The sequence below is a fragment of the Suricata suricatta genome, chromosome 6 (genome assembly GCF_006229205.1).
Source record: "Suricata suricatta isolate VVHF042 chromosome 6, meerkat_22Aug2017_6uvM2_HiC, whole genome shotgun sequence".
Lineage (NCBI taxonomy): Eukaryota > Metazoa > Chordata > Mammalia > Carnivora > Herpestidae > Suricata > Suricata suricatta.
The window spans coordinates 137,459,564-137,486,477 of NC_043705.1; the positions used below are offsets into that span (position 1 = coordinate 137,459,564).

Here is a 26,914-nt window from a genome sequence, read left to right on the forward strand (position 1 = left end):
TGGTGCATGCGCGCTCTCTCTCTCTCTCTCTCATTCTCAAAAATAAATAAATGTTAAAATAATAATAAAAATAATGATTGCCTTTAAAGAAATTTTTAATATTCTGCATAATTACAAGGCTGATTATAAAATACTTAACTGATGTTTTGTTTTCTGTTTTAGGGGATGTATTATTGGCTACAGCTTTTCTATCTTATTCTGGTCCATTCAACCAAGAGTTTCGCAATCTGCTGCTAAATGGCTGGAAGAAGGAAATGAAAGTCCGGGAAATCCCATTTGGAGACAATCTAAATCTCAATGAGATGTTGATTGATGCCCCTACTATTAGTGAATGGAACCTCCAAGGTCTGCCAAATGATGACCTATCTATTCAGAATGGAATTATTGTCACAAAGGCATCTCGCTATCCTTTGTTAATTGATCCACAGACTCAAGGGAAGATTTGGATTAAAAATAAAGAAAGCCAGAATGAACTCCAGGTAATTTGTGTTTGAGTATATTTATGTTACTGGTCAAGTTTTATTGTCCCAGATGAACACGAGTCTGAGAATAAAGAAATATTTGAAAATAGAGATTGTAATCCTAATAGAGCAATAATAGATACAAGACTAAAGTCTAATGTTAATATATTTTTTAAAAATTATATTTACATTTGTGTTGATCTCTACTAATGCCATCTTTCAAAGATTTCAGACTCTATTCTCTTAGAACCTAGTGCAATCCATGATGAACAGAGCAGGGTAGAGCTGTATCACACTGAGTATTCAGCACTTTACAAGGACACATCTTGATTATTCCATTATTGTTTGTCACAAAATTGTTGGTCATAGTGAGAATACAGGTTGCATGGTGGAATGACGGTTTGCTAAGGACTCGGATGGAAACAGTTTAAACTTTCTCTATAATTTCATCAAGTATGGGTTCCAGATAAGGATTTCTAAAAATCTTTGTGATAGATGGCTTGAGGACCATTTGGTATTTGTCATCTCTGTGCCTGAAAGCAACCTTTGGACCCTGTTCCCAGATCACATCTCTAAATCACAAGTACTTCAGAAACCATCTGGAAGACAGTCTTTCTCTTGGAAGGCCCTTGCTTATTGAAGATGTTGGAGAGGAACTAGACCCAGCACTGGATAATGTTTTGGAGAGAAACTTCATTAAGACTGGGTCTACCTTTAAGGTCAGTTGACCCTATTGATAATGATGTGAAGAACCATTACCACGAGGCCAGGTAAATGTGACAAAGATGAAATCTTTTCAATAGGCAGTAATTCAAATTTGAGTCAGTGGCAAGCAGCATTTACTTTTCTGCACTTCCTGAGTTGGGATTAAAGTGTTCACAAGTAGTCCTTTTAGAGATACGTACTTCACTTGTGTCATAGAGTCTGACTCCATTTTGATGGTTGCCCCTCACCCGTTCTGTCCCAAATCTGGGCAAGCTGATAAGAAAACCTGGAGCTATCTCCTTTGGCATTGGTGGGAAATTCAAACTATGCAATCCTCTGTTCATGCCATCCCCTCTGATCTCATCCCTGTCCACTAGCTACCACAAAACCCTAAAATAGCCATTTTCCTCTACTCTGTCAATCAATTTTTTGGACCTCCTTGGGAGCCTACCTTAATCTCCCCCCAAAACTCCATAGATGAGCAATATACATTTTCATTCCCTTTCGCTGCATGTGCGATGTCATTAGTCTTGACCTCTGAACCAAATTTTGGGTAAGGAATCCATCTCACTTTTGTGGTATGACCACACCAATTTTAGTGCTAAATTCTACATTTGTGGTCTATATTGGTATACATTGAACTTCCTTCCTTCCTTTCCATTTTTCCTACCATCCTTCTTCCCTTTAATCCTAGTGGCTTGAAGCCTTGTGAATGCCCAATGACCACTTATTTTTCAGTTTATAAATACCATCAGTTAGATAATTGTTTAAAGCAATGCTTGATCCTGTGCAAAAAAGGACACAGTAAGGTGTATTTCTGTCTAATTACTTTTAATGTTACTTATTTATTTATACTTATTAATTTAAAAAGTTTAATTAAACTTATTAATTAAAAAAGTTTAATTAATTAAAAGTTTATTTATTTTGAGAAAGAGAGAGAGAGAAGAGAGAGAATTCCAAGCAGACTCGCACTTTCAGCATAGAGCCTGATGCAGGGGTCAAACTCATAAACCGAGAGTTCATGACTTGAGCTGAACCAAGAGTTGCATGCTTAACTGACAGAGCCACCCAAGTGCCCCTAACATTATTTTTATAATAAAGGTGAAAGTTGGTGACAAGGAAGTAGATGTGATGGATGGCTTCAGACTCTACATTACCACCAAATTGCCCAATCCAGCCTACACCCCCGAAGTAAGTGCTCGGACCTCTATCATCGACTTCACTGTCACCATGAAAGGTCTGGAAGATCAGTTACTGGGGAGGGTCATCCTCACAGAGAAACAGGTGAGTGAAGTGTGACCACCTCCTTTTCTGCATTGTGTTGCGATTCTTTCATTGATGAAAATAATATAAAAGTTGTAGTAGGATTGAGTCCCCCCTTTTATTCCTATGTTTTTCCCTTTATTAATTTCCAAGTTTCTTAGGTAATTACTAAGTGATTAGCCCATATGTTTTATCTGTGTCTCATAAATCACATTAATCAATTGATTTTGTGCAGACTACTGATGTGACTATGAGACTATCAGTTTCGGGCTCGGCATCATTATTCTGGTCTTATTTTGCTTTATTTTTCTGAAGTTTGCTCTATTGTGATTTCTATTTGCCTGTTGACTTTTAGGTTTCAAGGATACAGGTAGGTTTTGTTTTCATGTGATTCATGATTATGCTTTTGGAATATAAAATTAAACCTTCATAGCAGATCACACACCACATTCTCAAGTCTCCTTTGTTCCCTAGGAGAGCTCTGTGTATGATCTGACAGGACAGACATTTGGGGCTTCAGACCTTCACGGGGCACCTTTTGGAAGCTGCTGGTTTAGTTATGCTCTACAAGTATAACTCCGTATCTGTTTTCTTTACTTCTATTTTGTGGAATAACTTCACTTTCAACAAAAGCAGGCAATAATTCACAAATTTCCTTGCGTCGGGTCAGCATTTTCTCTCGGGAGCATGTGAGTCTTAAGGAAATCTAAAGGGTTTCAATAGGACTGCTTTGGTAAAACCGTACAAACTCGGAAAGTTGCTATTGATTTTCTGAGTTCATTAGCAATGAGGAGTCTAGTTTACTTTATGGCCCCCTTCTCCACTGATCTAAAGATTTCTTTAGGCTAAATTACTGGTAGAATCTTTGCAGTACATCCTTCACATTATTTTGATTTTTTTTTGTATGTTTCATGCTTGGGTTTGATCTTCTGAGTCCTTCCATATGTTGATCTCTTTCTGTTTTGGTACCTCAGCCCCCACCGCTTTCCTTTTTTTAAAAATATTTTCTTTTAATTTTTTAGTGCATAGTACATAAATCATGGAGTCATATGGTTGGAAGTTGCCTTAAGAGAATTAAATCTGACTCTGTAGATTCGTGTAGTTAGTAAGCTCAGTATGGCAGAAACTGATGCCAGAGTTCCTACCTGAAGTCTCTTGAGGTAATGACAGCCTTCAGAGTATGTGCTTGTTTCCTTTTGGAGCGTCCGCAGAGGTGGTTGGGAAGTTTAGCGCTGCCATATGTTTACTTGAGGGAGGACTGGGATTCTTAATCAATAGCATGTAGGGTTGAGCCGGGAGCCCCGAGAGTCTTGGGGGCAGCGTCCGTGACCCGTGTCTCACGCTCTGCTTTCACCTGCAGCATTGGCTTCAGGGAGATAAGGGCCCTGATGGCAGCTTGAGTAATGTACTTGTCTTTGGTTTCCTCACATTCAGCTGAGATGAATACAGTCTCCTTGGAAGAAATAATTTGGCCTGAAAGATTTTGTTTGCAACAAAACAGTTCCAGCACTGAAGCCGTAATTGTTACAACAGATGTTTAAGTAACATGAAGTGAGGAGCACTTTAAACTCCTTTGAGGACTTTGCTTTTTAAAGTTTTATTTAAATGTTTTTATTTATTTTTGAGAGAGAGAGAGCAAGAGAAAGAGAGTGTGAGCGAGTGCATAAATGGGGGAAGGGTGGAGAATCCAAAGGGAAACGGGCTCTCTGCTGTGCAGAGCCTGACACAGGGCTCGAACTCACAAACTGTGAGATCATGATGTGAGCTGAAGTCAGACGCTTAACTGACTGAGCCACCCAAGCACCCCAGCTCCTTTGAGGATTTGAACAGCCTTGAAAAGCCAATATGGATCCCAAGCTGGGCTTTTTCTTACTTCCTGGAAAGGTATCTTGAGAAAATTACTCCTTTACTGTTGTCTTCTGATGAGAATCCATTCCAGCCTCATAGTAGATAATTCTTAGAAAAAGTATGGCCATAGGAACATGACTCCCACTCTCTTAAATTATTAGAGGGTCCCTTGCCCTGAGCCACATTATTACAGGCACGTAACCTATCTTTTTTTTTTTTTTTGAGAGAGGGTACAAGTGAGTGAGGGGCAGAGAGGAAAGGAAGAGAGAGAGAGAGTCCCACAAGGGGTATATGGGGTGGAGGGAGGGAGGGAGGGAGGGAGAGAGAGAGAGAGAGAGAGAGAGACAGACAGACAGACAGACAGACAGACAGGACTTACCCAAAGCAGGGCTTGTGTTTACCTAAGGCATGGCTTGGGCTGACCCGAAGCCAGGCTCAAGCTTACCTGATGCAGGACTTGAACTCATGAACTGTGAGATCATGACCTGAGCCGAAGTCAGATGCATAAGACTGAGCCACCCAGGAGTCCTAACTTGTATTTTCTTTCCTCTAAGGAAAGGTCTCCTGCAAGAAGTGAGCTGTTGGGCTTAATTTTGATGAATTTTAAGCAGCACACTTCCTGCAAGCAGCCTTTTCTTTTGTAGCATCTGGTCGTCTCCCCGCATTCCTGCTCCCGCTCCCAGTGCTCAATGTTCTCAGCCTGGTGGTGGCCAGTGGGTCTGACGGGATACCTCACGCTTTCAGGGCATTTCTTGAAATTAAGTAACTCATTTGAAAAGAGCCAATAGATACAAAAAGTGTTCTCAAGCCCTAATTGTTCCTTTGACCTCCATGACAATGCAGTCTTTCTAAATATGGTCACTTTTTAGGTAACTGTTGTATACACTACATCAATATAAAATGTCACTGAGCCAAGGGGAGCTGTCATAAGCAGGGGAGACCCCAGCAGTAAGAGGTTGGTGTTGGCCAGGGTGGGGAGGAGGCGCCGGCGTGGCTCAGTCAGTTAAACGTCAGACTCTTGACTTCTGCTCAGGTCTGAGTTCATGGTTCTCATGGTCTCATGGTTCATGAGTTCAAGCCCTGCTTTGGGCTCTGTACTGGCCGTGCAGAGCCTGCTTGGGATTCTCTCTCCCTCTGTCCCTCTGCTCCTCTCCTGCTGCTGCTGCTGCCTTCTCTCTCTCTCTCTCTCGCTCTCTCACTCTCTCGCTCTCTCTCTCTCAATAATAAATAAATAAACATTAAAGAAAAAGAAGATAGTGCTGGAAAGCATCTTCCTTTACACACGGAGCTGAAACCAAGGCTCCCCCTCTGTAGGCAGGATAAATTAAACCCCACTGGTCTGTCAATTCTTCCTGTGGAAGGTGGCTCGGACAGTAACCTAGGGCACCAGAGAAAGGCTGCGCTTCTTTGAGCGGTCCAGTGTCTTGGAGATACAGGCAGCGATGAATGAGCTCTGTCATCTCACGGAACCTGGCCTTGTGACTGCTCGACACCTGGACCCGCAGGCTTGTTTGCTTCAGAAGCGAATGGAGGGGCGCCTGGGGGGCTCAGTCGGTTAAGCGTCCGACTTTGGCTCAGGTCATGATCTCACAGCTTGTGGGTTCGAGCCCCGCATCAGGCTCTGTGCTGACAGCTCAGAGCCTGGAGCCTGCTTTGGATGCTCTCTCTGCCCCTCCCCCACTTATTCTCTCTCTCTGTCTTTCAAAAATAAGTAAATGTTAAAAACTTTTTTAAAAAGAAGAAATGAATGGAAACCTCAGAGCGTGACAATGCAGGGAAGGCAGATTGTTAGTGGACTTTCCCCTTTGCTGTGTGCTCCAAAGCAGTCCTCTTAAATGTGTGAGCTGCTCAATGTCACATCGAGGCCGTCCACGATTGTTGGCCGGACACACCTGTGACACCTGTGTAGATGTAAGCAGCCTGAGACCGTCTCCAGAAGGTGAAGTATCAAGATCATTTTAAACAGGTACTAAACCAGTAGTTCTCCAATGACTTTTCTTAAAACAAAACAAAACACAAATTCCTTGGGTTCACTCTCACCTTGATCCCAGAGAACAAGACAGAAACTCAAAGAGACCCATATGCTATTGGGAGAAAAATACTGAGATAGAGTAACAGCAGTTACTGGATACCCAACAGAGGCCTCAGGGGTCACCTTGCTCAGAATCCTGGATGAGCTAACACGTACGGAACTTGGTTCCCGTTGGCGGTAGAATCAAACTCAGTGGAACCAACAGGAGAAATGATTTAATGAAGCCTCTAAACAGACGTCATTGTCCTCAGCTCACTGGTATGTAGAAAAAATAAATCCGAGTTCTCTTGCTTAATCTTCCCATGGTGATTCCAGCGTAGAGAAGGAACCTTTGGGAATGAAAGCCTGGGTGATCCGTTAGAAAGGAGGGCTCTCAAGGGCCATCATCTGTTTTCTCTCACTGGTTTCAAAACCGTGGTTACAGATGCAGTTTATGTACACAGATAACTTTAGTTTTCATTTGCATCTTTGTTGAGCCACTTAATTTCTGATTATTTGATTAATAAAGAGTATGTTTCATGAAATTGCCCTGAATCACTGCTGTACTTTCTCACTCATTTTGGGGATGCTTTCCTTATTATCACAGGTTAATTTTTTTAATATTTATTTATTTTTGAGAGAGAGAGAGAGTGAACACGTGTGAGTGGGGGGAGGGCAGAGAGAGGGAGACAGAGGATTCGAAGTAGGCTCCTCATTGAGAGCAGAGAACCTGATGCAAGGCTCGAACTCAGAGCTGTGAGATCATGACCTGAGCGGAACTCAGACACTTAACTGATGGAACCACCCAGGTCCCTGCAATGAACCAGGGGGATGTACCCCCCAAAACAAGAGCACATTGTACACACTGTATGTTAGCCAATTTGACAATAAATCAGATTAAAAAAAAGAAAACAAAAAACAAAAAAAATCCAAATTGCTTTAAATTGTACTGTTTACTTTAGGGTATATTACCTTGTCTGTTTCTAGCTTTAGGGGGTGGAATGCACTTCTTAGCCTTGTTTTAATTCTTTAGGAACATAGGTGGTTACTTTCACTGACAAAATGATGGGTGTTAACAATGATGTTGAGTTGACCACAACCAGCTCAATAATGTTCAAGCTTTTACATGCTATTTTTTAAAACCAGGAATTGAATAATTTGCCCCTTTGTCTACCTTACAGTAACTGTTTATTTTGTGAATAATGGCTTTCTTAAGCCACATGGGGGCTTTTGGTACTGATTCCATAGTTCTCAAGTAGAGATGAGATTGGAAATGTAGGTTGTAATAATTCTTACAAACTGTATTGAGAATTTTGGACCTTTCGAAACAGCTGAGGGAAATCCCAGAATGGCTAGGGGCAGGAAAGGGGGAGATGGCAGAGAAGAGGGTCAGCGGGGAGGCCAGTTATGGGTAGAGTAGTCCGTGAGGAATAACGGAAGTCTAAACCAGGGCAGCTGATATGTAATTGGAACAAATGGATGGAGGAAAACATATTATGCTGGAAGAATTGATAAGACTGGGTGAGTTTTTAAAATATTTATTTATTTTTGAGAGAGAAAGAGATAGAGCATGAGCAGGGGAGGGTCAAAGAGAGAGGGAGACACAGGATCCAAAGCAGGCTGCAGGCTCTGAGCTGTCAGCACAGAGCCCGACACAGGGCTTGAACTCATGAACCATGAGATAACGACCTGAGCTGAAGTCGGACACTTAACCGACTGAGCCACCCAGGCGCCCCTGGGTGCAGTGTTTGGGTTTGGCAGCCCATACTTTGGTCCCAGCAGACATGAAAACATGCATCCTTAGCATAAGTACAAGATTAGAAAGTTCTCTTTTATCCCTTTTGCAGCCACTTTATTATGCTTTTGTAATGATGTGTGAAATTCTAAAGCATGATTTATTTTGTGCCAACCTATAATTTTATTTTTCACACTGCTTATTTTCCAGATAAGTATCATAATGCTTCCAAAAATCCATGCGTGGCATGAATCAACGGAGGGGATAAGAGAGGAGACACATCTTTTGAGTGGCTATCATGATTCAGTTCCTTTGTAGTTGTTTTACTACTTATATCCTCATAATCAGTCTCTGAGCTGTTTTTACATCCCTCTCACAGATGGGGAAACTGAGGCTCACAGCACTACGTTACATGGCCAGTGTTGTGCAGCTGATAGATCCTGGGAGCTGTGATGCAAACATATGTCTAACTGATGTCAAAACCGTCGTTTTTTCCCTGGCTTTACATTCCTTCCCTTACCTGTCTTCTTCAGGTGAGGATGTTTTTAATGTCCAGTTTGATTTCAGCTTAATGTAGATAAAAGCTGGCATGTCTGCAGGTATTATGTGGAATTAAGTGGCTGTTATTTTTTTTTAATTTTTATTTATTTAATTTTATTTTTTAAAAAATTATATATATACATATATATAGCTTATTGTCAAGTTAGCTAACATACCATATATATACATACAGTGTGCTCTTGGTTTGGGGGGTAGAGTCCTGTGACTCATCACTTAAACACAACACCCAGTGCTCAGTGCCCATCACCCACTTCCCCCCTCCCCCCCACTCCATCAACCATCAGTTTGTTCTCTGTATTTGAGTCTCTTATGGTTTGCCTCCCTCTTTTTGAAACTACTTTTCCCCTTCCCTTCCCCCATGGTCTTCTGTTAAGTTTCTCATGATCCATATCTGAGTGAAAACATATGGGATCTGTCCTTCTCTGCCTGACTTATTTCGCTCAGCATAATACCTTCCAATTCCATCCACATGGCTGCAAATGGCAGGATTTCATTCTTTCTCATTGCCAAGTAGATATAAACCACATCTTCTTTATTTCAGGTGAGGATTTTTATAATGCTCACCTTTAGGAACTCAGGGACGATCATGACAGTGTGCAAAATGTGGGACGAAAAAATATTTGAATTTTTCCTTTTAGCTTCCTTCCTTCCTTCTTCCCTTCCTTCCTCCTTTCCTTCCTTCCTTCCTTCCTCCTTTCCTTCCTTCCTTCCTTCTTCCCTTCCTTCCTCCTTTCCTTCCTTCCTCCTTTCCTTCCTTCCTTCCTTCCTTCCTCCTTTCCTTCCTTCTTCCTTTCCTTCCTTCCTTCCTTCTTCACTTCCTTCCTCCTTTCCTTCCTTCCTTCCTTCTTCCCTTCCTTCCTCCTTTCCTTCCTTCCTCCTTTCCTTCCTTCCTTCCTTCCTCCTTTCCTTCCTTCTTCCTTTCCTTCCTTCCTTCCTTCTTCCCTTCCTTCCTTCCTTCCTTCCTTCCTTCCTTCCTTCCTTCCTTCCTTCCTTCTTCCCTTCCTTCCTCCTTCCCTTCCTTCCTCCTTTCCTTCCTTCCTCCTTTCCTTCCTTCCTCCTTTCCTTCCTTCTTCCTTTCCTTCCTTCTTTCCTTCTTCACTTCCTTCCTCCTTTCCTTCCTTCCTTCCTTCCTTCCTTCCTTCCTTCCTTCCTTCCTTCCTTTTCTTTCTTTCAGAGAGAAGGAGAGAGAATGTGAACAGGGGAGAGGAGCAGAGAGGGAGAGAGAGAGAGAGAGAGAGAGAGAGAGAGAGAGAGAGAGAGAGAGAATCTCAAGCAGACTCCACACTCAGCACAGAGCCCAACATGGGGCTCGATCCCATGACCCTGGGATCATGACCTGAGCTGAAATCAAGAATGGGATGCTGAACCAACTGAGCCCCATAGGTGCCCCTGTTTTCTTTTTTAGTGTAACTGAGTGTGAGTTCCTTTGTTATGGCTGGTTACAGACAGGAATTTTGCAGGTGACATGAAATGTCACTTTCTGTACCAATTTTTTTCATTTTTTTTTCAAATTTCACATTCTTATTTAGCGAATCAATGAATTGAACTAACCACTTAGGAAGCTTTTAAAAAATTTAACCAGGGGGCCCTGGGTGGCTCAGTGAGTTAAGCATCGACTTTGGCTCAGGTCATTATCTTGTAGTTTGTGAGTTTGAGCCCTGCATCAGGGCTCTGTGCTGACAGCTCAGAGCCTGGAGCCTGCTTCGGATTCTGTGTCTCCCTCTCTTTCTGCCCCTCCCATGCTCATGCTCTGTCTCTTAAAACTAAGTAAATGTTAAAAAAATTAACCAAATAAAAGGAAACAAAAGTGATAAAGTCAGGTTTTGCTGGAATTGCTACATCTCCAAGAATTAAAAAATGATATCAGTTCTGAGCTTTTGTTTCACTCAGCGAAGGGATCTTCCTTTTCTAGAATGTCCCTGGACCTGACTCACACCATAACTGCTCCATCTCTGGTGACTGATGGGCTAGAACACGAAGCAGCGGCCAGACGCCTTTGCTGTTTGTCTTCATGCAGTTTAGTTACTATAGTCTTTATTTTAAATCCATGGTTTTTAGTTACAGGGTGAGAATTTTCATGTTTGTATTTCTGGCACCAAGATATGCCTGGATTTTCTTTTTTGCTGGTTTCAGTCTATCAGTCTGAAAAAGAGTATAGAATTTAATCATTCATCCAGAATATTGAGGGCCTACTATGTACCAGGCATGGTTCCAAGAGTTGGGGGAATGTATTAATGAACCAAAAAAAAGTCCTTGGAGTCTAACTAATGAGTAATTTCTATGTTATGTTAGAAAATGGTAAATACTATTAAAACAGAGTGGGGTAAGAAGGAGAGCTAGGGAGTCACATAGTGGGCTATGATTTTAACCAGGGTGGTCAAAGGAGGCTTCACTGAGAAGGTGACATTCAAGGAAAAGTTGAAGGACAGGAGGGAGTAAGTTACCTGGTAGGACAGACTTCATACAGCAATAGCCAGTGCAAAGGCCCTGAGGCAGGAGAGTGCATTATGTATTTAGACATAAACATAGGAATAGACAGGAATAGCAGCCCTGCGTCACCTGGAGGTAGGTTCGATTCCCAGGCCCTGCTCTGGCTTGTGGCTGATTTGGAGCTTACTGGATGTGGTTGGAGCAAAATGAAGAGGGAACTTCATGGGCTGTGGTAAGGTCTTAGCTTTTACTAAGGGATGGTTGGTCACTAGAGGGTTTTGGGAGAGGAGGTGTGTTTCAGAGCATCGTTCTGACTGGTATGCTGGGAACAGACAACGAGCGGCAGGGACGGAGGCAGGAAGACCTCTTTGGATCCTGTCGTTTAAAGGAGAAATGATGGTGACTTGCACATGGTGTCAGCAGTGGAGTTGGTGAGGAATGGTTAGACTCCATGTCTATTTCTGAAGGAGAGATGATAGGATTTGCTGGTGAACAGGACGCAAAGTTTGGGAAAAGGGATGCAGGGACAGAGGCCTCCCAAATTTTAGCCCGAGCTGCTGGGAGAATGGGGGTGCTGTCTGCTGGGATGGGGAAGGCTGAGGTGCAGGAAAGACCCCCGACTTCCCTTTGGTAGTGTTGCTGGTGGGGAACATCTCTTTGGCATTCACATGGAGATGTTGAGACCACGTATGATCTGGAGCTGATGAAGAGCTGGGAAGAAGTTCTCAATTACCAGCATATTGAGGCGTTTTACACAAGATGGAGTCTGCAGAATCGTTATGCGGGTGTTTCTCATAGTCAAAAAGAAAATCCTAAAAATGAATATACATAGTAAACACTATAGGGAAAGAACTTGCACTAGTGGTTAACAGTGGCAGTTTGGGCTTGGTATGGCCTCTCCCTCCCCAGATGTTCGTGTGAGCACTGGACCAGAGAAGAGGGAAGTCACGGAAGTAATCATGGAATCAATGAGAAGTCCCAGGATAGTTTATATGATTTCATGCGATTCATTGTTGCATATGACTTTATTATTTTTTTAATTTTTAGAAGTTTATTTATTTTGAAAGCATGTGTGCAGGAGTGGGGGAGGGGCAGAAAAAGAGGGGGAGAGAGGATCCCAAGCAGCTTGCATACTGCCAGCATAGAGCCCGATGCGGGGCTCGAACCCATGGACTGCGAGATCATGACCTGAACCGAAATCAAGAGTTGGATGCTTACCCCACTGAGCCACCCAGACACCCTAATCGCTGCTGATAACTTCAGATTTCTAGTTTTCTCGGCAGGGAGTTGAATCTGCAATACCTGCTGAACCATACCCAGAGTACCCAATCGGATATTTACCCTGCGGAAGCCGCTGCGGAAATCTGAGCGTGGTAGCACGTGCCCAGATAGCTCCACGAGTCACAACTGGAACTGCCAACAATGTCTTTTAACCACGCATTGATCCCTGGTTTCCCCGTACCGTGTTCACACTGAAACGTGTCTGACCGTATTTACGCTGCTAAGCATAGGAACCTGTCAGCACGCACTGCGTTTAGAAAGCTGTTCAAGCAAACTCACTAATGCGCATCTTTCTGTCCAAATTTTTAAATACTATTCACCCACCTGCCCCTTCCATTTTTGATGACTAGCTTCAGAATGAGAGCCTCTCATAAAAAAGTTTGACTTTCATGTACAATTTGATTTGGTGCCAGAAGCGCATCGTCGCTGGGCTGCGCACTGCCTTTGGCTGGTTCTGTGTCATGGTCATTCCCTCCTTCCCCATCCTCACCAGTCCCGCCATTTTTCTTCCTCTGTTCCACGGACCCTTCCTCTCTCAACCACCAAGAGGAAGAAGTAGCCAATAAGGACAATGATCTTCCTAAACCATTCTCTTCCCCCAGCTATCTGTAAAGATCCCTCAGGAAAGATCTAGAACTTTCACTTGTCTTGAAGAGAGTAGCACCTGTTCAGGCCCAGAAGACTTTTCAATTTAAATGTACCTGCGGCAGGGGTACACGTTGTTTGCCTGATATTTTGAACCTTGCTTTTCAGAGAATTGGATGCTGTTTCAACTAGCAAGTTGAACATAATGGCATTCAAACAACAGCATAGCTCTTATAAGTAAGGAGACTAAACCAAAGAAAATGTGTCTATTCTGAGTGATCTGTATGTGTCTTTTCAATATATTTCAATATATTTTCAAATATGTTTCACCTTTCACACAAGCTTAAATATAATCACAAAAATCACTTACCATGATTTCACGTTAGGAAATAAATAGATGGTATAGTGGATATTGATAGTATTTTTAGCAAGTTTCCCATGGTTCGCTACCAAATCTTTCCTCCATTAGCTCTCCTCTTACTTCCATGGAGTTTCTGCAGCCGAGTGTGATTACTACAGTGCAGGAGCTTGAGAATAACCCTCTAGGTCAGGAATGGCCAAACAATAGTTGTTAATTAAGGAAGAAAATATTTTTATGCAAATCAACAGGAACTGGAGAAGGAGAGAACTCATCTCCTGGAAGATGTAACTGCAAACAAAAGAAGGATGAAGGAGCTGGAAGATAATTTGCTCTACCGGCTGACGAGCACCCAGGGGTCCCTGGTGGAGGACGAGAGTCTCATTGCTGTGCTGAGCAACACAAAAAAGACCGCGGAAGAGGTGACACACAAGCTGGAGATTTCGGCCGAGACAGAAATTCAAATTAACTCAGCCCGGGAGGAATACAGACCTGGTAAGTTTGGTAATGAAAGACAAATGTCACAGGAAAATGAAGCGAGAAACAAAACAAAATCAGAGACACTGAAGGAAGTAACTGCAGTGGGAAGTGGGGCAGCTGATCCTGTTTGTGACGTTGCTTGGGGACATATTTGGTAAAACTGAGATGAAAACATTTTTTAATGGTGTAAAGTTTCTAGGTGCTGATAATCCATGTGCATTGGCAAAGTCCTTAAGGGTCCTGTGAACTTATTTTTAAACTAGAAAGTAAAGAGGGAGACCTTTTAAAGAACGTCTGACTACAGTTTTGAAGTTTAAGGACTTAGTGCAGCGTGTGTCGGGTGCTCATTAGTTCTTGGCCATTTTGTAACAACGAGCCGGGATTTTGTTTGCAGTCTTTGTATTAGGACTGTAGTCCCTGGGTCTCCTGGGAGCGCGTTAGTCTCACTCAGCAGTTTGCAAAGCAAATTGTTGTTGTTCATTGGTTATAAGAGGGGCCTGCTAAAAGAACTCAAGTCCCTTTAGAAATGTATCATTCTTTCTGAGAAAAATATTCAAAACAGCATCATTTACTGGTGGCGAGTCAGAAGCATCATCTTTGTGATGACGCTTTGTTTTGCCAACCTGCCCCTAGGTTCAGGGAAGGGTCTTCATGGAGCTTAAGAATGAGGCCCATAAAATGCCTACACAATTTGCTGGGTGTTAGAGTGTTTGCTATCCCATCAGTTGCCTTTTCTATCTATGAAAAATATAGTCAAATTCATAAGGTTCTAAATTCATAAGAGGTCCTAAAATGGAAGATACTGAGTCATAAACACAGAGAGAAGACTGCTTACACAAAGCTCGTAAATAAGAATTACAAATATATCATGAGCATCTCTCTAGACTCTGAGAGCTGGTAGATAGTCATTGATCACAATAAAACTTGTTGGTTTCATTTAGAGCTTAGGCTGGTCTGTGCACGGGTTGTTTATTTTCCGCCCTCGTAGTGCGCTCAACCTTGCTCTTCATCTTTCAGTGGCTACGCGGGGCAGCATCCTGTACTTCCTCATCACGGAGATGCGCTTGGTTAATGAGATGTATCAGACTTCGCTCCGCCAGTTTCTTGGCTTGTTTGACCTTTCCTTAGCCCGGTACGTCTGTGCTCAGGAAGCCAAGCTGAATTCTGTATCTGTGGGCTAGAATGATGACATTACGCTTATAACTTTTCCTTTTGCCGAGTCTTTTTTTCCTTTTAAATCTAACTTGAGTAATTACCAGTGTGTTAACAAATCATTCTCATTTGTCATTTGATGCTCAGAGACAGCTCTACCAACAATTCCTCCATTGATTGATCCCTTTGGTTTCATGTGTTTCTGTTGAACGAGAAAATTCCCGAGACTTTTTTTTTTCTTCTATGAGTGATAATACCCTGCAGATAAAATTGATTTAGGCAACACTGAGGATTCTGTTATGTATCTTATGTTGAGAGAATGCTTGTTATTTTCCATTGAGGTTGCTGATTCTTGTGTAAAAACGAACTGGCCCTCCAAAGTTACGCATTCTCCATTAAAGACATCGTTTTTATCGACAGTGGGAAAGGGCAGGGGGGTAAGCTGGACTTAAGTGTTTTCTCCTCCAGGTCTGTCAAGAGCCCAATTACGAGCAAGAGGATTGCTAATATCATTGAGCATATGACTTATGAGGTTTATAAGTATGCAGCCCGGGGGTTGTATGAGGAGCACAAGTTCTTGTTTACCTTGCTACTTACCTTGAAGATCGACATCCAGAGGAACCAAGTGAAGCATGAAGAATTTCTCACCCTTATTAAAGGTCAGTATAACAATAGAAAGCATTGTACAGAGGTCCAGAGGTGGGAGTTCTTTGAAGGTCCTGTGCGGTATTATTATTTTGTTTTTCTGGCTCTAACAGTTTTCTCGCATTTCACTGGAGATTGCATCCATGTGAAATATTTTATTTGTTCATTGATTGCATGAATATTTATTGAGAACCAACTTTATGCCCAGGCGCAGACTAGGCACTTGGGGCATATAATAAAACAACAAGTAAATTGTGCAGTATAGGAGAAATGAGTAGGCACTATAGAAAAAACAGAACAGGATAAGAGGGGTGGGGGGTTACAGGGTGTGTGGACTGGGGGAAGGGAGATGAGCATTTTAAATGGAATATTTAGTGGGACATCTAATGGGGTAGGCCTCTCTGAGAGCTGGACAAGTGAGCTAAGGCCTGGAGGAACAGGAGGTGCTGGCCTTGGGGCCGTGCAGAGGAAGAGGAGACAGCAGCAAGTCCGTAGTGGGGTTCGAGCCTCCTATGAGAGAGGCTGGAGCCATGGGTGGGGTGATGTGGAGCTCACCTTGCAGATATTTATTCTGTATCTTTGGAGGCATTGCTCACACGCAGGTCCCCTGTGCCACTGTGCAGTACAGCCCAGTGGAAGGCAAGGACACAGATTTTCTCCCATATTCTTGACTGTCTGGGCAAAAAATATTGAAAGTACCTGTGGAAATGATGCTAGGATCTATGGCTTTATCTACTACAGCTTTCTAGGCCAAGGTTTATCTTTATAGATGAGACACAATTTTATCTACAGTGGGTGGGGGGAGATTTTTATGTTCACCTGGAGAGTAGATCTGCAGAGGAACTTGAGAAGGGCCCTGAAGGAGCAGGAGGGAAAGGGGTGCAGATATGCACATGCTGGGCCCTGGGAGTTTAAGTCCATGGTCATATGTCAATAAATGCATGTTTATGTTCATATGAATTTGCATTTACATAGATACCTTGTAGAAACAATAAAGACTCATTTGGTTACACTTGAGTTTAGAAATGTGTGATTTATGGGGCATCTGGGTGGCTCACTTGGTTAAGCATCCGACTCTTGGTTTTGGCTCAGGTCATATTCTCAGTGTCCCAGGGTTATGAGATCGAGTCCTGTGTTGGGCTTCATGCTGACAGCACAGAGCCTACTTAGGATTCTCTCTCTCTCCCTCTTTCACTGCCCCTCCTCTGCCCATGTTTTCTCTCTCTCCCTCTCTCTGTCTCAAAATACATAAAGAAACCTAAAAAGAAAAAATGAAATGTATGATTTATGAACGATATCTCTCTCTGTCTTTATTTCTGTCTCTAACCCATGAACTCTTGCTCTTTAGGTTTTTTCATTTTTCAATTTTCCTCAGTCAGAGCACGTGGATGTATTGGTGAGACATCCCTTAGATGTTTGGTGTCAGGGTTGACTTTTTCACTGAGCTTTTCAAATAGTACTGATTTCAGGTCTCATTGACTGACCCTCCAGCTGATGGAGATTTCCTGTGGCAAGTTGTTCCTGACATCCTCAACTCAGGCACGAAATGCATCCCATCATGAAATACATCCAGACCTGGTTGAAATACTGTAAAGCATGTTACAGTTTGGCGTGATGATAGCAGATGTGGGCTTTAGACTTAGGAAGCCTAAGTGAAAATAGTGATTTTGCCAATTTCTTGATGAGCATGTCGAGCAGGTCCTTTAACTTTTTCTCAGGCTTCTGCCTCCTCAGCTGTAAGATAAGGATAGTCAAATCCAAGTCATCAGTTTCTTGAGAAGTCACACAATTTGTGTAAACCTCGGCACATAGAGTATGTTCAGCAAATGATAGGCATTGTGATATTTTCTTTGGTATTTTAGTTTGTTTTGATTAGTCCATAGCTTGCATAGGCTGGGCAGCTTTTGTGGGTCTTCGGCATTCAACAGTTTTATGATAATGTTTTATGAAACAGAGTATCAGTGGAAACTGGAACACAGTTCTGTTGTAAGATTTCTCTTTGCTGGTAATGTTGTTGAGAGTTACTCAGTCAGTGAACTCCCTCTGCAAAGGAGTTTACTTGCTTGAAAATGTTTTTTAAAGATTTTTTAAAAAATGTTTTTGATTTATTTTGAGAGACAGAAAGAGTGAGGGGGCAGGGGAGGAGCAGAAAGAGAGGGAGAGAAAGAATCCCAAGCAGGCTCCATGCTGTCAATGCAAAGCCCAACTCAGGGCTTGAACTCGAGAACTGTGAGAAAATGACCTGGGCCAAGATCAAGAGTGAGATGCTTAATCAACCTAGCCACCAGGCGCCCTGAAAATGTTATTCGGATAGCAGCAGTATTTTGATGTGCTCTTCTCTAAGACGGGAAAGCAGCTGTCCAGATGACTGGCTATATCTTCTTTGGCTCTACTGCTTTATAATTATGTGGTATAACTTGCCTACATTCTTTGTTATAAGAACATATTGTCTTTTATAAAACATTACCTAAAAAATTCAAATTTACTCAATGGCATAAATCTCAGTCATCTTGAGAATTTATTTTGAATGATTCCTATTCCAACAGTTTATTCATCATAAGTACATTTAATCTGGTGCCATATTACCCAGGCCTAGGTCTGTCCCCAACCCATTACAATCATTCTCTGTGGCCCATTGCACACTTTTGAAGCAGAAAAGGTATTTATGACACAGTTACCCTTGACTAAACAATGAATAATGCTTTGGTTGCAAGGAATACTCTTTCGGTCCTGTAAATAGCTTCTCCCTAACTCTCTGGTGAATATTTTATTCTTTTGAGTTTGTTGGAAAATGGGCGGTTTCCGTGGAAATTGGTATGACATTTTTCAACATAATGCCATTGTCCTTAGGTCCTTAACTGCTCCCTACCATTAAAGCAGTCTGTTTTGCTTTTGTGAGTTAATAATCTTATCAAAATTGCTTCAAGGCCACACTTACCTTGTTGGAAATATACTAAGAGGGATTTGGTAATTTAGTGGGGTTCATGATACCTGGATAAGGTAGAAATTGGTTCAATAAATATCTTGAGTATTATTTGTTTGTTCATGACCTGCTCTGTTCAGAAAAGGATTTTAAAGGTAGCCAAACGAATTGGTTATATCCTTTTATGAATTATGCTCGGAGCATAGTTCCCCTGAAATAGTTTAATAGATGGTGTTTATTAAACAGTATATTTCATCCTATATATATATACTTTCTAATTCTTCCTCTGACTTAAAATATGATTGTTTACACATTTAGTTTTTCTGGGGTTGGCAACAGTAACATTTTAAGGTGTCATTTATTTTATGGTACTGTGAGAGTTACATGAATTGTGTGAGCTTAGGTAAATCAGCAGCAAGGTAAGCATCACTACCCAATGGAGATGTTTCCTGTGGTTAGACTGACCAAAAATAAGTGATATAGCACAGGATCCTTGGATGGGCTCAAAATGGATATAAATAATATATTGATTTATAGAAGAGCACTCTAAATACATGTGGGGCCGCCGACATTTCAGATAGATTCTCTCCTTGAAAGAGCTTGTGCCAACATCGTGTACTTCTTAATATTGACGGTAGCTACTCATTTAGTGACGCTGCTGTGGTCCTGATCCCATTTTGTGTGCTTTAAGCATATGTTTTCTGTCATTCTGTCATTATCACAACACCCAGGCTTCATTATTCCCAGTGTGCATAAATTTGGAAACAGAGACCCAGACAGATGAGATGCCTTGTCCCAGACCAGGTGGGGTTAGGACAGAATTCAGCACCTCCTTCGTCCACACTTATATTGTTGATTCTTAAATGTGTTTTTTTTAAATCATCTATTCCTTTATTAAATTTTAAAGCTTGCCCATTACTATGACATATTTCTGAGTTTACAACATGTCAAGGTTGTAAAATAATTAAAATGAAAAGTGTCAGCAAAAGCTTTTATAAATAGATTGTTTTAGAGTAAAGAAAGAAAGATCTAGTAACTTTATATGTTTACTTTTAAAGGAGGTGCCTCATTGGACCTTAAAGCTTGTCCTCCTAAACCATCTAAATGGATCCTGGACATGACCTGGCTGAATTTAGTGGAACTCAGCAAACTTAGACAGTTTTCAGATGTCCTTGATCAGGTAACTTGTGATTTGAATAAACATGGTAGTCTCACGGGGAGCAGCTGCCTGATTTATCACTAGCTACAGTATTTGTGGAAGAGAGATTATTTTCACATTGTCACTCGTACAACAGTATTACCTGTACTTGACCTTCCTCATGCTCCCTCACTCTCTGATAAAGCGTTCTCCACCCAAGTTTAACTACTGCTGTCCTGTGCCATATGTCACCCTCACCAACTGCAGATCCACAGGTGGGGAAACTGATAGATTTATTAGATCATTAGTCTTGCCTTCTTTCTGGAGGTTGAATGAAAAGAAATACAAACAGCCAGTATCTATATGCTTGCCTCTTGTTCTTGTCTCTCTTCTTCCTCTCCTTGACCTTCCATTATGTTGCCTGAACCAGGCATCTGGACATATATCTAATGCCAATGCTTGGCCCCTTCTCTTTACAAGTTATTCTTTCCCAACCAGCCAGTTCCCTATGAATTGTGTACATATTGGGATCATGGAAGTTGGGTCTGGAGAGTTCAATTGAGACAAACCGGGAAACAAGATTTTTAAGAAAAAGAGGACAAGAAAGAAGTCACACTGACAGCAAGGTGGCTTTATTCAGCCATAAGTTGTAGGCTTTTTATGACCAAAACATGTGCTATGGTCGATTCTTCACTTTCCTCCCAGTTTAAGTTGACCAGAAGCTTAAAGTTCAGCTATATTTTTATGTTTTGGCTTATGCCTGGTGACCTGTGTTATTTCTACCATACAATTAAGCAACTTTCATTTGGGAGGTTTTGATGCACCCCAGCTTATTCGCCTGGAAGATGACTGCTAGTGACCTTTCCTGGGCCGATATCTGTTCAATAACAGTTGATGTCTTCTGGAGGTTATCTTGTGCCTGAAATCCCTCCATGTCATATAGCCTTTCAGGATTGAGGGATGTTACTGCTTTTTCCTTTTATATGATACCTTCTAAATATGGAACTGGAATGCTTTTTCCTTTGATTAAGTCTCTAAGAAATCTACCAGGGGCTTTAATCGAAGGGAATATGCCAGAGAACATAGGATTACATTTATCTTCAGATGTTATTTGTTTGTTCTATGTTTCTGAGATGATTACCGACAGAATGCTCATCTCTCTTTGAGTTTTTTAAGCTCCAAAGGATAATGGACTGTATTCTTTTCCTCTTTATGAATTGCCTAAAGGAAACATGTGTATCATTATTCATTTGATGATGATATGAAGTGGTATATTTCAAATTACTCTAGATTAATAGAGTATTGACCCAAAAGCTTTTTGTTCAATAGTAAACACGTATTAAATGTCTTCTTTTGTGCCAGGAATGGTCCTGGGAAATAAGGAAGCATATGTGAATAACTAAATGAAGTTGTTCTTGATCATGAGAGGATGTCATGGGGCAAATCAGATTTGCTTAAAATAATGAAAATGAGTTTTCATTGATTTCTTTATTCCTTCAAAAATTGGTACCACAAAGACATTAGAAGACAGTAAACAACCCTTAGACTCTCCCTACTTCAAAAGCTAGCTGTAAGCTGGCATTAGTGTAGACTGACTTTAGAGTAAATCACATTTGGTTTTAGACTTCCACATGTTTTGCTACTAGAATATAAAATAATGAAAAGGTCAAAGGATATCATTCACACATGTCTGGAATGGTCAGAAGGTTTGATGAGAAATATCTGTGAACTATTACCAAAAGACTTTCCTGTGCTGTGATGCAATTCTTATCCCCTGACACTTTCAGATATCGAGAAATGAGAAAATGTGGAAAGTTTGGTTTGATAAGGAAAACCCCGAGGAAGAACCCCTTCCAAATGCCTATGATAAATCACTTGACTGCTTCAGACGTCTTCTCCTTATTAGATCCTGGTGTCCTGACAGAACTATTGCCCAGGTAAGGAGTACATATTAGAAAAAAATTGGAGAATATATTTTTTAAGAATTTTAAAAATTATTTTTAAGGAATCTCTATACCAGGTGTGGGACTTGAACCTACAGCTCTGAGATCAAGAGTCACATGCTCCACCAACTGAGCCAGCCAGGCACACCTAGGAGAATACATATATACATACACACACACACACACATATGTATATATATGTATATGTATAAATACATCTTTTTTAAAATTTAAATTTAGGTTAATTAACATACCGTGCAATATTGGTTTCTGGAGTAGAATTCAGTGTTTCATCATCAGTAATTCATCACTTACCTGTAATACCCAGTGTTCATCCCAACAAGTGCCTTTCTATTTTTTTAAATGTTTTTTAAATTTATTTTTGAGAGACAGTGTGAGCAGGGAAGGGTCAGAGAAAGAGGGAGACACAGAATCTGAAGCAGGCCCCAGGCTCTGAGCCGTCAGCGCAGAGCCCGACATGAGGCTTGAACCTACGAACTGTGAGATCATGACCTGAGCTTAAGTCAGATGCTTAACCAACTGAGCCACCCAGGTGCCCCTCAGCAAGTGCTCTTCTTAATGCCCATCACACATCTAGCCCATCTCACACCCATCTTCTTCCATCAACCCTATGTTTGTTCTCTGTAGTTAAGAGTCTCTGATGGTTTGCTTCTCTCTCTCCTTTTTTCTCTTTTCCTCTTCCCATACGTTCATCTGTTTTCTTTCTTAATTCCACATATGAGTGAAATCAAATGATATTTGTGTTTCTCTGATTGACTTATATCACTTAATATATACATGCTAGCTCCAGCCACCGCATTGCAAATGGCAAGATTTCATTTTTTATGGTTGAGTAATATTCCATTGTATATATACCACATCTTCTTTATCCATTCATCAGTTTATAGACATGTGGGCTCTTTCCATAGTTTGGCTATTATTGATAATGCTGCTATAAATACTGGGGTGCTTGTGTCCCTTTGCATCAGTATTTATTCTTTAAGTAAATACCTAGTAGTCCAACTGCTGGGTCATATAGTATTTCTATTTTTAACTTTTTGAGGGGCCTCTAAACTGTTTTCCGGAGTGGCTGCACCCATTTGCATTGCCACCAACAGTGCAGGAGGATCCTCCTTTCTCTAGGAGAATGTTTTAAAGAATTTCCTTTGAAATATAAAGAAATATTAAAAATTTTAACCCCAGTAAGAATTTTCTTGGAGCCTTCTTTGTAATTTTCTAGCAATACCTCTGTGCAAAATGGAAAAACAAATAAGTGTAGTGAGCTGTACATTTGGGCTAAATAATTCAATCTTCTTTGATCTAAATGGTACAAGAATGAATGACAAAGCCATGTTTTTCAGTTTTCATATAGGTTTAACATAAAGGTAATGTATTACTCTTCCATACCATTTTTATACTAACTTAGAAGTGATATGGCTGCTCCACTTTGTTAGGGGTAAAAGAACACTTCTTTGAATAGGAATGATGAGAAGGTACTAGGAGGAGGGGCAGACAAGAGAGGAGCACAGTATTCCCAAATCTATACTTACAGCCCCAGAAAGCCTCGCAACCCGTGATTCAGGAGCTGGCTTAAAATTCTCTCAATTATACATGTGGTTTAAATGTGAATCCTGCTTCCAAAAGATTCATCTTTTCAAAGACCTTTAATTTGCTGGCCCGCCATCATGGAAGTGTCACTGCTAACCAGACCTGCTGTGTCCTGCCTTCACAGTGGAAAACTTGAATATTTAGCTCTGGTTGATTCCTTAGGGGCTTCTCCAAAGACGCCATGGAGTGAGAACAGGCTGGGTTTATAATGGAATGTAGGAAGTTCAGCCTTTCATGCTCCAGAGGGAGTATTAAAACCATATGGAGTAACCATCTACAAGTCCATGTAGGTACCCAGGAATCATGAAAACAACTAGATGCAATGATTTATTGAGAAAAGAAAAATGAGTTTTGCAATGCAGGGCAACTGAGATCACCCTTCCTTCAGTTTTTTTTTTCTCAATTTCATTACTTTTATCTTGCCCAAAAGAATTGTCACACTGTTGCCTTAAGGACAGTGTAGAAAGTTCAAGTAGTTCGTTCGTTTGTTTGTTCTTTCTTTCTTTCTTTCTTTCTTTCTTTCTTTCTTTCTTTCTTTCTTTCTTTCTTTTTCTTTCTTTCTTCCTTCCTTCCTTCCTTCCTTCCTTCCTTCCTTCCTTCCTTCCTTCCTTCCTTCCTTCCTTCCCTCCCTCCCTCCCTCCTCTCCTTCTTCCCTTCCTTCTTCCCTCCCTCCCTCCCTTCTTCCTTCCTTCCTTTCCTTCTTTCTCCCTCTTTCCCTCCCTTCCTTCTCCTCTTTCTCACTTCCTTCCTCCCCTATTTCCCTCCTCCCTCCCTCTCTTTCTTTATTCCTTCCTCTACTCTCTCCCTTTCTCCTTCTTCTCTCTCTCTCTCCCTCCCTCTCCTCTCATTCTCTCCTTCCCATCCTCTCTTCCTTCCTTCCTTTTTACCCCATCATGTAACATTTTTACTTGGTTCAATTGTAACATTTAAGTCTACAAGCTTCTTTGTAACTTTGGCATCTTCATCCTGGCTTCTGTCATCTATAGGCTGACCACAGCCATGGCGTCCTAATGGGGATCTCCTCGTCATCCTTCTGGCCCACTCTAGTCAATCTTGTATACTCTAGAAGAAATGGAAATAAGATATGCTATTTCTTGGCTTTTAAAGTCTTTCAGTGCCTTCCCATGGCCCTTATGATAACACCCAAATCTTAAGATCTAGAAGTCCCTTCTGGAAAAATGTTTTCTTTTCTGAAATTCTTAAGCTCACATTATAATCATTTTTGTGATTTTCAACCAGACACCTTCTTGAGAAGCATATTCGAAAGTCTACAGTGTGGGTTCATTCAGTCCCCATTCCTCATAAACAGCATCAGGCTGTTCTCAGTATTTCAACTGAGCATGACTGCACATGTCAGGGGACGCTCGATGGCCTGGTTGCAAAAACAGTGCCCTCTCAGAGGGTGTCACATGCTATGTACACATTTGTGTCTCACAAAAACACTCAGCAAACAATAGGTGCAGAGGTGTACTTGCCTATTTTTCCCCCCAAACTCAAAGATTGAGTCTGTTTTATGGGGCACAGATATTGGGACAAAAATGTTCTTCAGGTTTGTGTGCAGAGTAACCTGTGACCTTGTGGTACTTTATTTCCATTCATGCCAATGAGGTGTTAGCTTTCTTCATACCTAGGCAGGTGTGCCGAAGACTGAATGTCCCATGGCTGAATCTTACCTGAGTTATACTGGATGTCCTTCTCTCCCCAACTGACTTGCTCTTTTCTGCTTCAAGGTCTCTGCATATGTGCTCTTTGCATGGAATTCTCACCATTCTGACTTACCCAGCTGTCCTGTTTGTCTAGATAAATCCTACTCATCATCCAAGCATCGTGTGAATGGTTCTCTTATTGTAGCTGGTACCTTCCCACTCTAATCTGCAAAGAAGGCAAACACAAGTGGGGACATCATCCCAATTTTGAAGCTCAGAGACGTAGAGTGTGGCAATCACCTTGAGAACTAGATATTCAGAAGGGAGGAAGAGCATGTATTACTGACTGAAATCTAACTTTGGATGTTTTTAAGTCAAGGACAACGGTTTAACCAGCACTACCCTTACTTTGGTCCAGGTCTATCTGAAGCCTCTCTGATTTAAAGGAAACTCTACCTACACCTGTTTTGTGCTTCTTTGGGAATGAAAGTGAGGTCCTAACAAGGTCCACCTCACCAAGACTCACCTTGCCCTGCACCTGAAAGGGTTATAGGTCATGTTGTACCCACAGCTGGGCTCTGCTTATTATGGGAGAGCGATTCTTGTGGGGAATCCCACTGGGCATAAACGTGGGTTTTATTTACTCTAATGAGATGGGAGAAGATAGCAGAATAGAGGGAAGTGTTTCCTTAAGGGAACCCAATTTTTACCAGAGGGAGAATATAGACTAAAGGTCATACTCACAGTAGTATTTTATTGAACATAATTATCTTACCTTATTTGAAAAGGGACTGTGTTGTTACTCAAACTATTTTTATATGGTTGATAAGTTGACACTGCCTGTGATATTGCAAGCATGTATTTCAGTCAAATCAAAATTAACAGTAAAGGAGATAAGCCAAAAATGGAAAGGTATCACAATGATTAGGAGAACAATTATGGACTAAATCTTTAAAACATTAATTCATTCATTCAGGAAATATCTGTTTCATTCAGCAGGAAGTCATTCAGTAATTATGTATTGATAAATATCCATTAAACCCCAGGCATTGTGCTGCTTACTTGATTATTAGAATGCATATGCATTTCTCTTAAAGCATTCTAAACAATACAGTTTCCTAATATTTTAAATTTTTATATGTACCAAGGAGTAGCCAGTGTATTAAAACAGGTTCCGGATAAGGTGTTAGCCAACTTGGGTTCTGGTCTTTGAACTGTGTGATTGAGTGTTGGCAAATAACACAGCCTCTCTCTCCTACAGAGTGGGGAAACAACAAGAAAAATGTCTATGTCCTATTTCCCTAGCAGGATTACTCTGGACATCAAGATAATCTACAAAAATGAATTTTGGAAGCCACAGTGCTTCAGACACGTGAAGGAGATAGAGCCACTTTGGGTGACTCCTGTACTGTCTTTGGCAGGCCCGCAAGTACATCATGGACTCCATGGGAGAGAAGTATGCGGAAGGCGTTATTCTGGATTTGGAAAAGACGTGGGAGGAATCTGATCCCCGGACACCACTCATCTGTCTCCTGTCTATGGGCTCAGATCCCACAGATTCCATCATTGCCCTGGGGAAGAGATTAAAAATAGAAACCCGTTATGTGTCCATGGGCCAGGGCCAGGAGGTTCATGCCCGCAGGCTCTTACAACAGACCATGGCAAACGTGAGGCCAAGTGTCTATTCTTGTTATGTTGTTGATAGTGTAGGTTATAGACTAGCAATGCAGAAAAGAACTTGTGAAGTAAGAATTTAAATGTATGCACTGCATTGTTCACTAAGGAGGGAAAAGTATAATATCTATTAGAAAATTTTCATGGAAACTTAGATATAATTTCAGACTTTTTTTGCTGAACCTTGACTTACGGAAAACTTACCCAACAAGAACATCTTATTACCCAACCAGTGTGCATAATGCCAAGCCCCACTCTAGATCTCAGACCCTCAGTGGGACCTATAGCCAGTGTCCTCCAGGGAATCTCCCTGCTGGGGACATAACTGGCAGTCTTCATGCCCTCAAACCCAAACAGTAGGCCAGCCATCAAACCACCGGGTTCTAGGTCCTGGCCTCTCAATCTAGAACCTTATTGCTGTGCTGCATTCTGGTCCATTTCCTTTGGTCCAGACATGAGCCTACTGG

At 41.4% G+C, this 26,914-nt stretch overlaps 1 protein-coding gene across 1 annotated transcript in view; it reads left to right on the forward strand.

Moving 5' to 3' along the window:
- Positions 1-26,914, forward strand: part of DNAH5 (dynein axonemal heavy chain 5) — a 210,698-nt gene that overhangs the window by 162,791 nt on the left and 20,993 nt on the right. Inside the window, exons 62-70 of the mRNA XM_029941285.1 lie at positions 163-479; positions 1,025-1,180; positions 2,268-2,450; positions 13,490-13,733; positions 14,736-14,850; positions 15,339-15,529; positions 19,497-19,618; positions 21,364-21,513; positions 26,195-26,440. Coding sequence (XP_029797145.1) covers positions 163-479; positions 1,025-1,180; positions 2,268-2,450; positions 13,490-13,733; positions 14,736-14,850; positions 15,339-15,529; positions 19,497-19,618; positions 21,364-21,513; positions 26,195-26,440 — 1,724 coding nt within the window. The remainder of the gene's footprint in view (positions 1-162; positions 480-1,024; positions 1,181-2,267; positions 2,451-13,489; positions 13,734-14,735; positions 14,851-15,338; positions 15,530-19,496; positions 19,619-21,363; positions 21,514-26,194; positions 26,441-26,914) is intronic.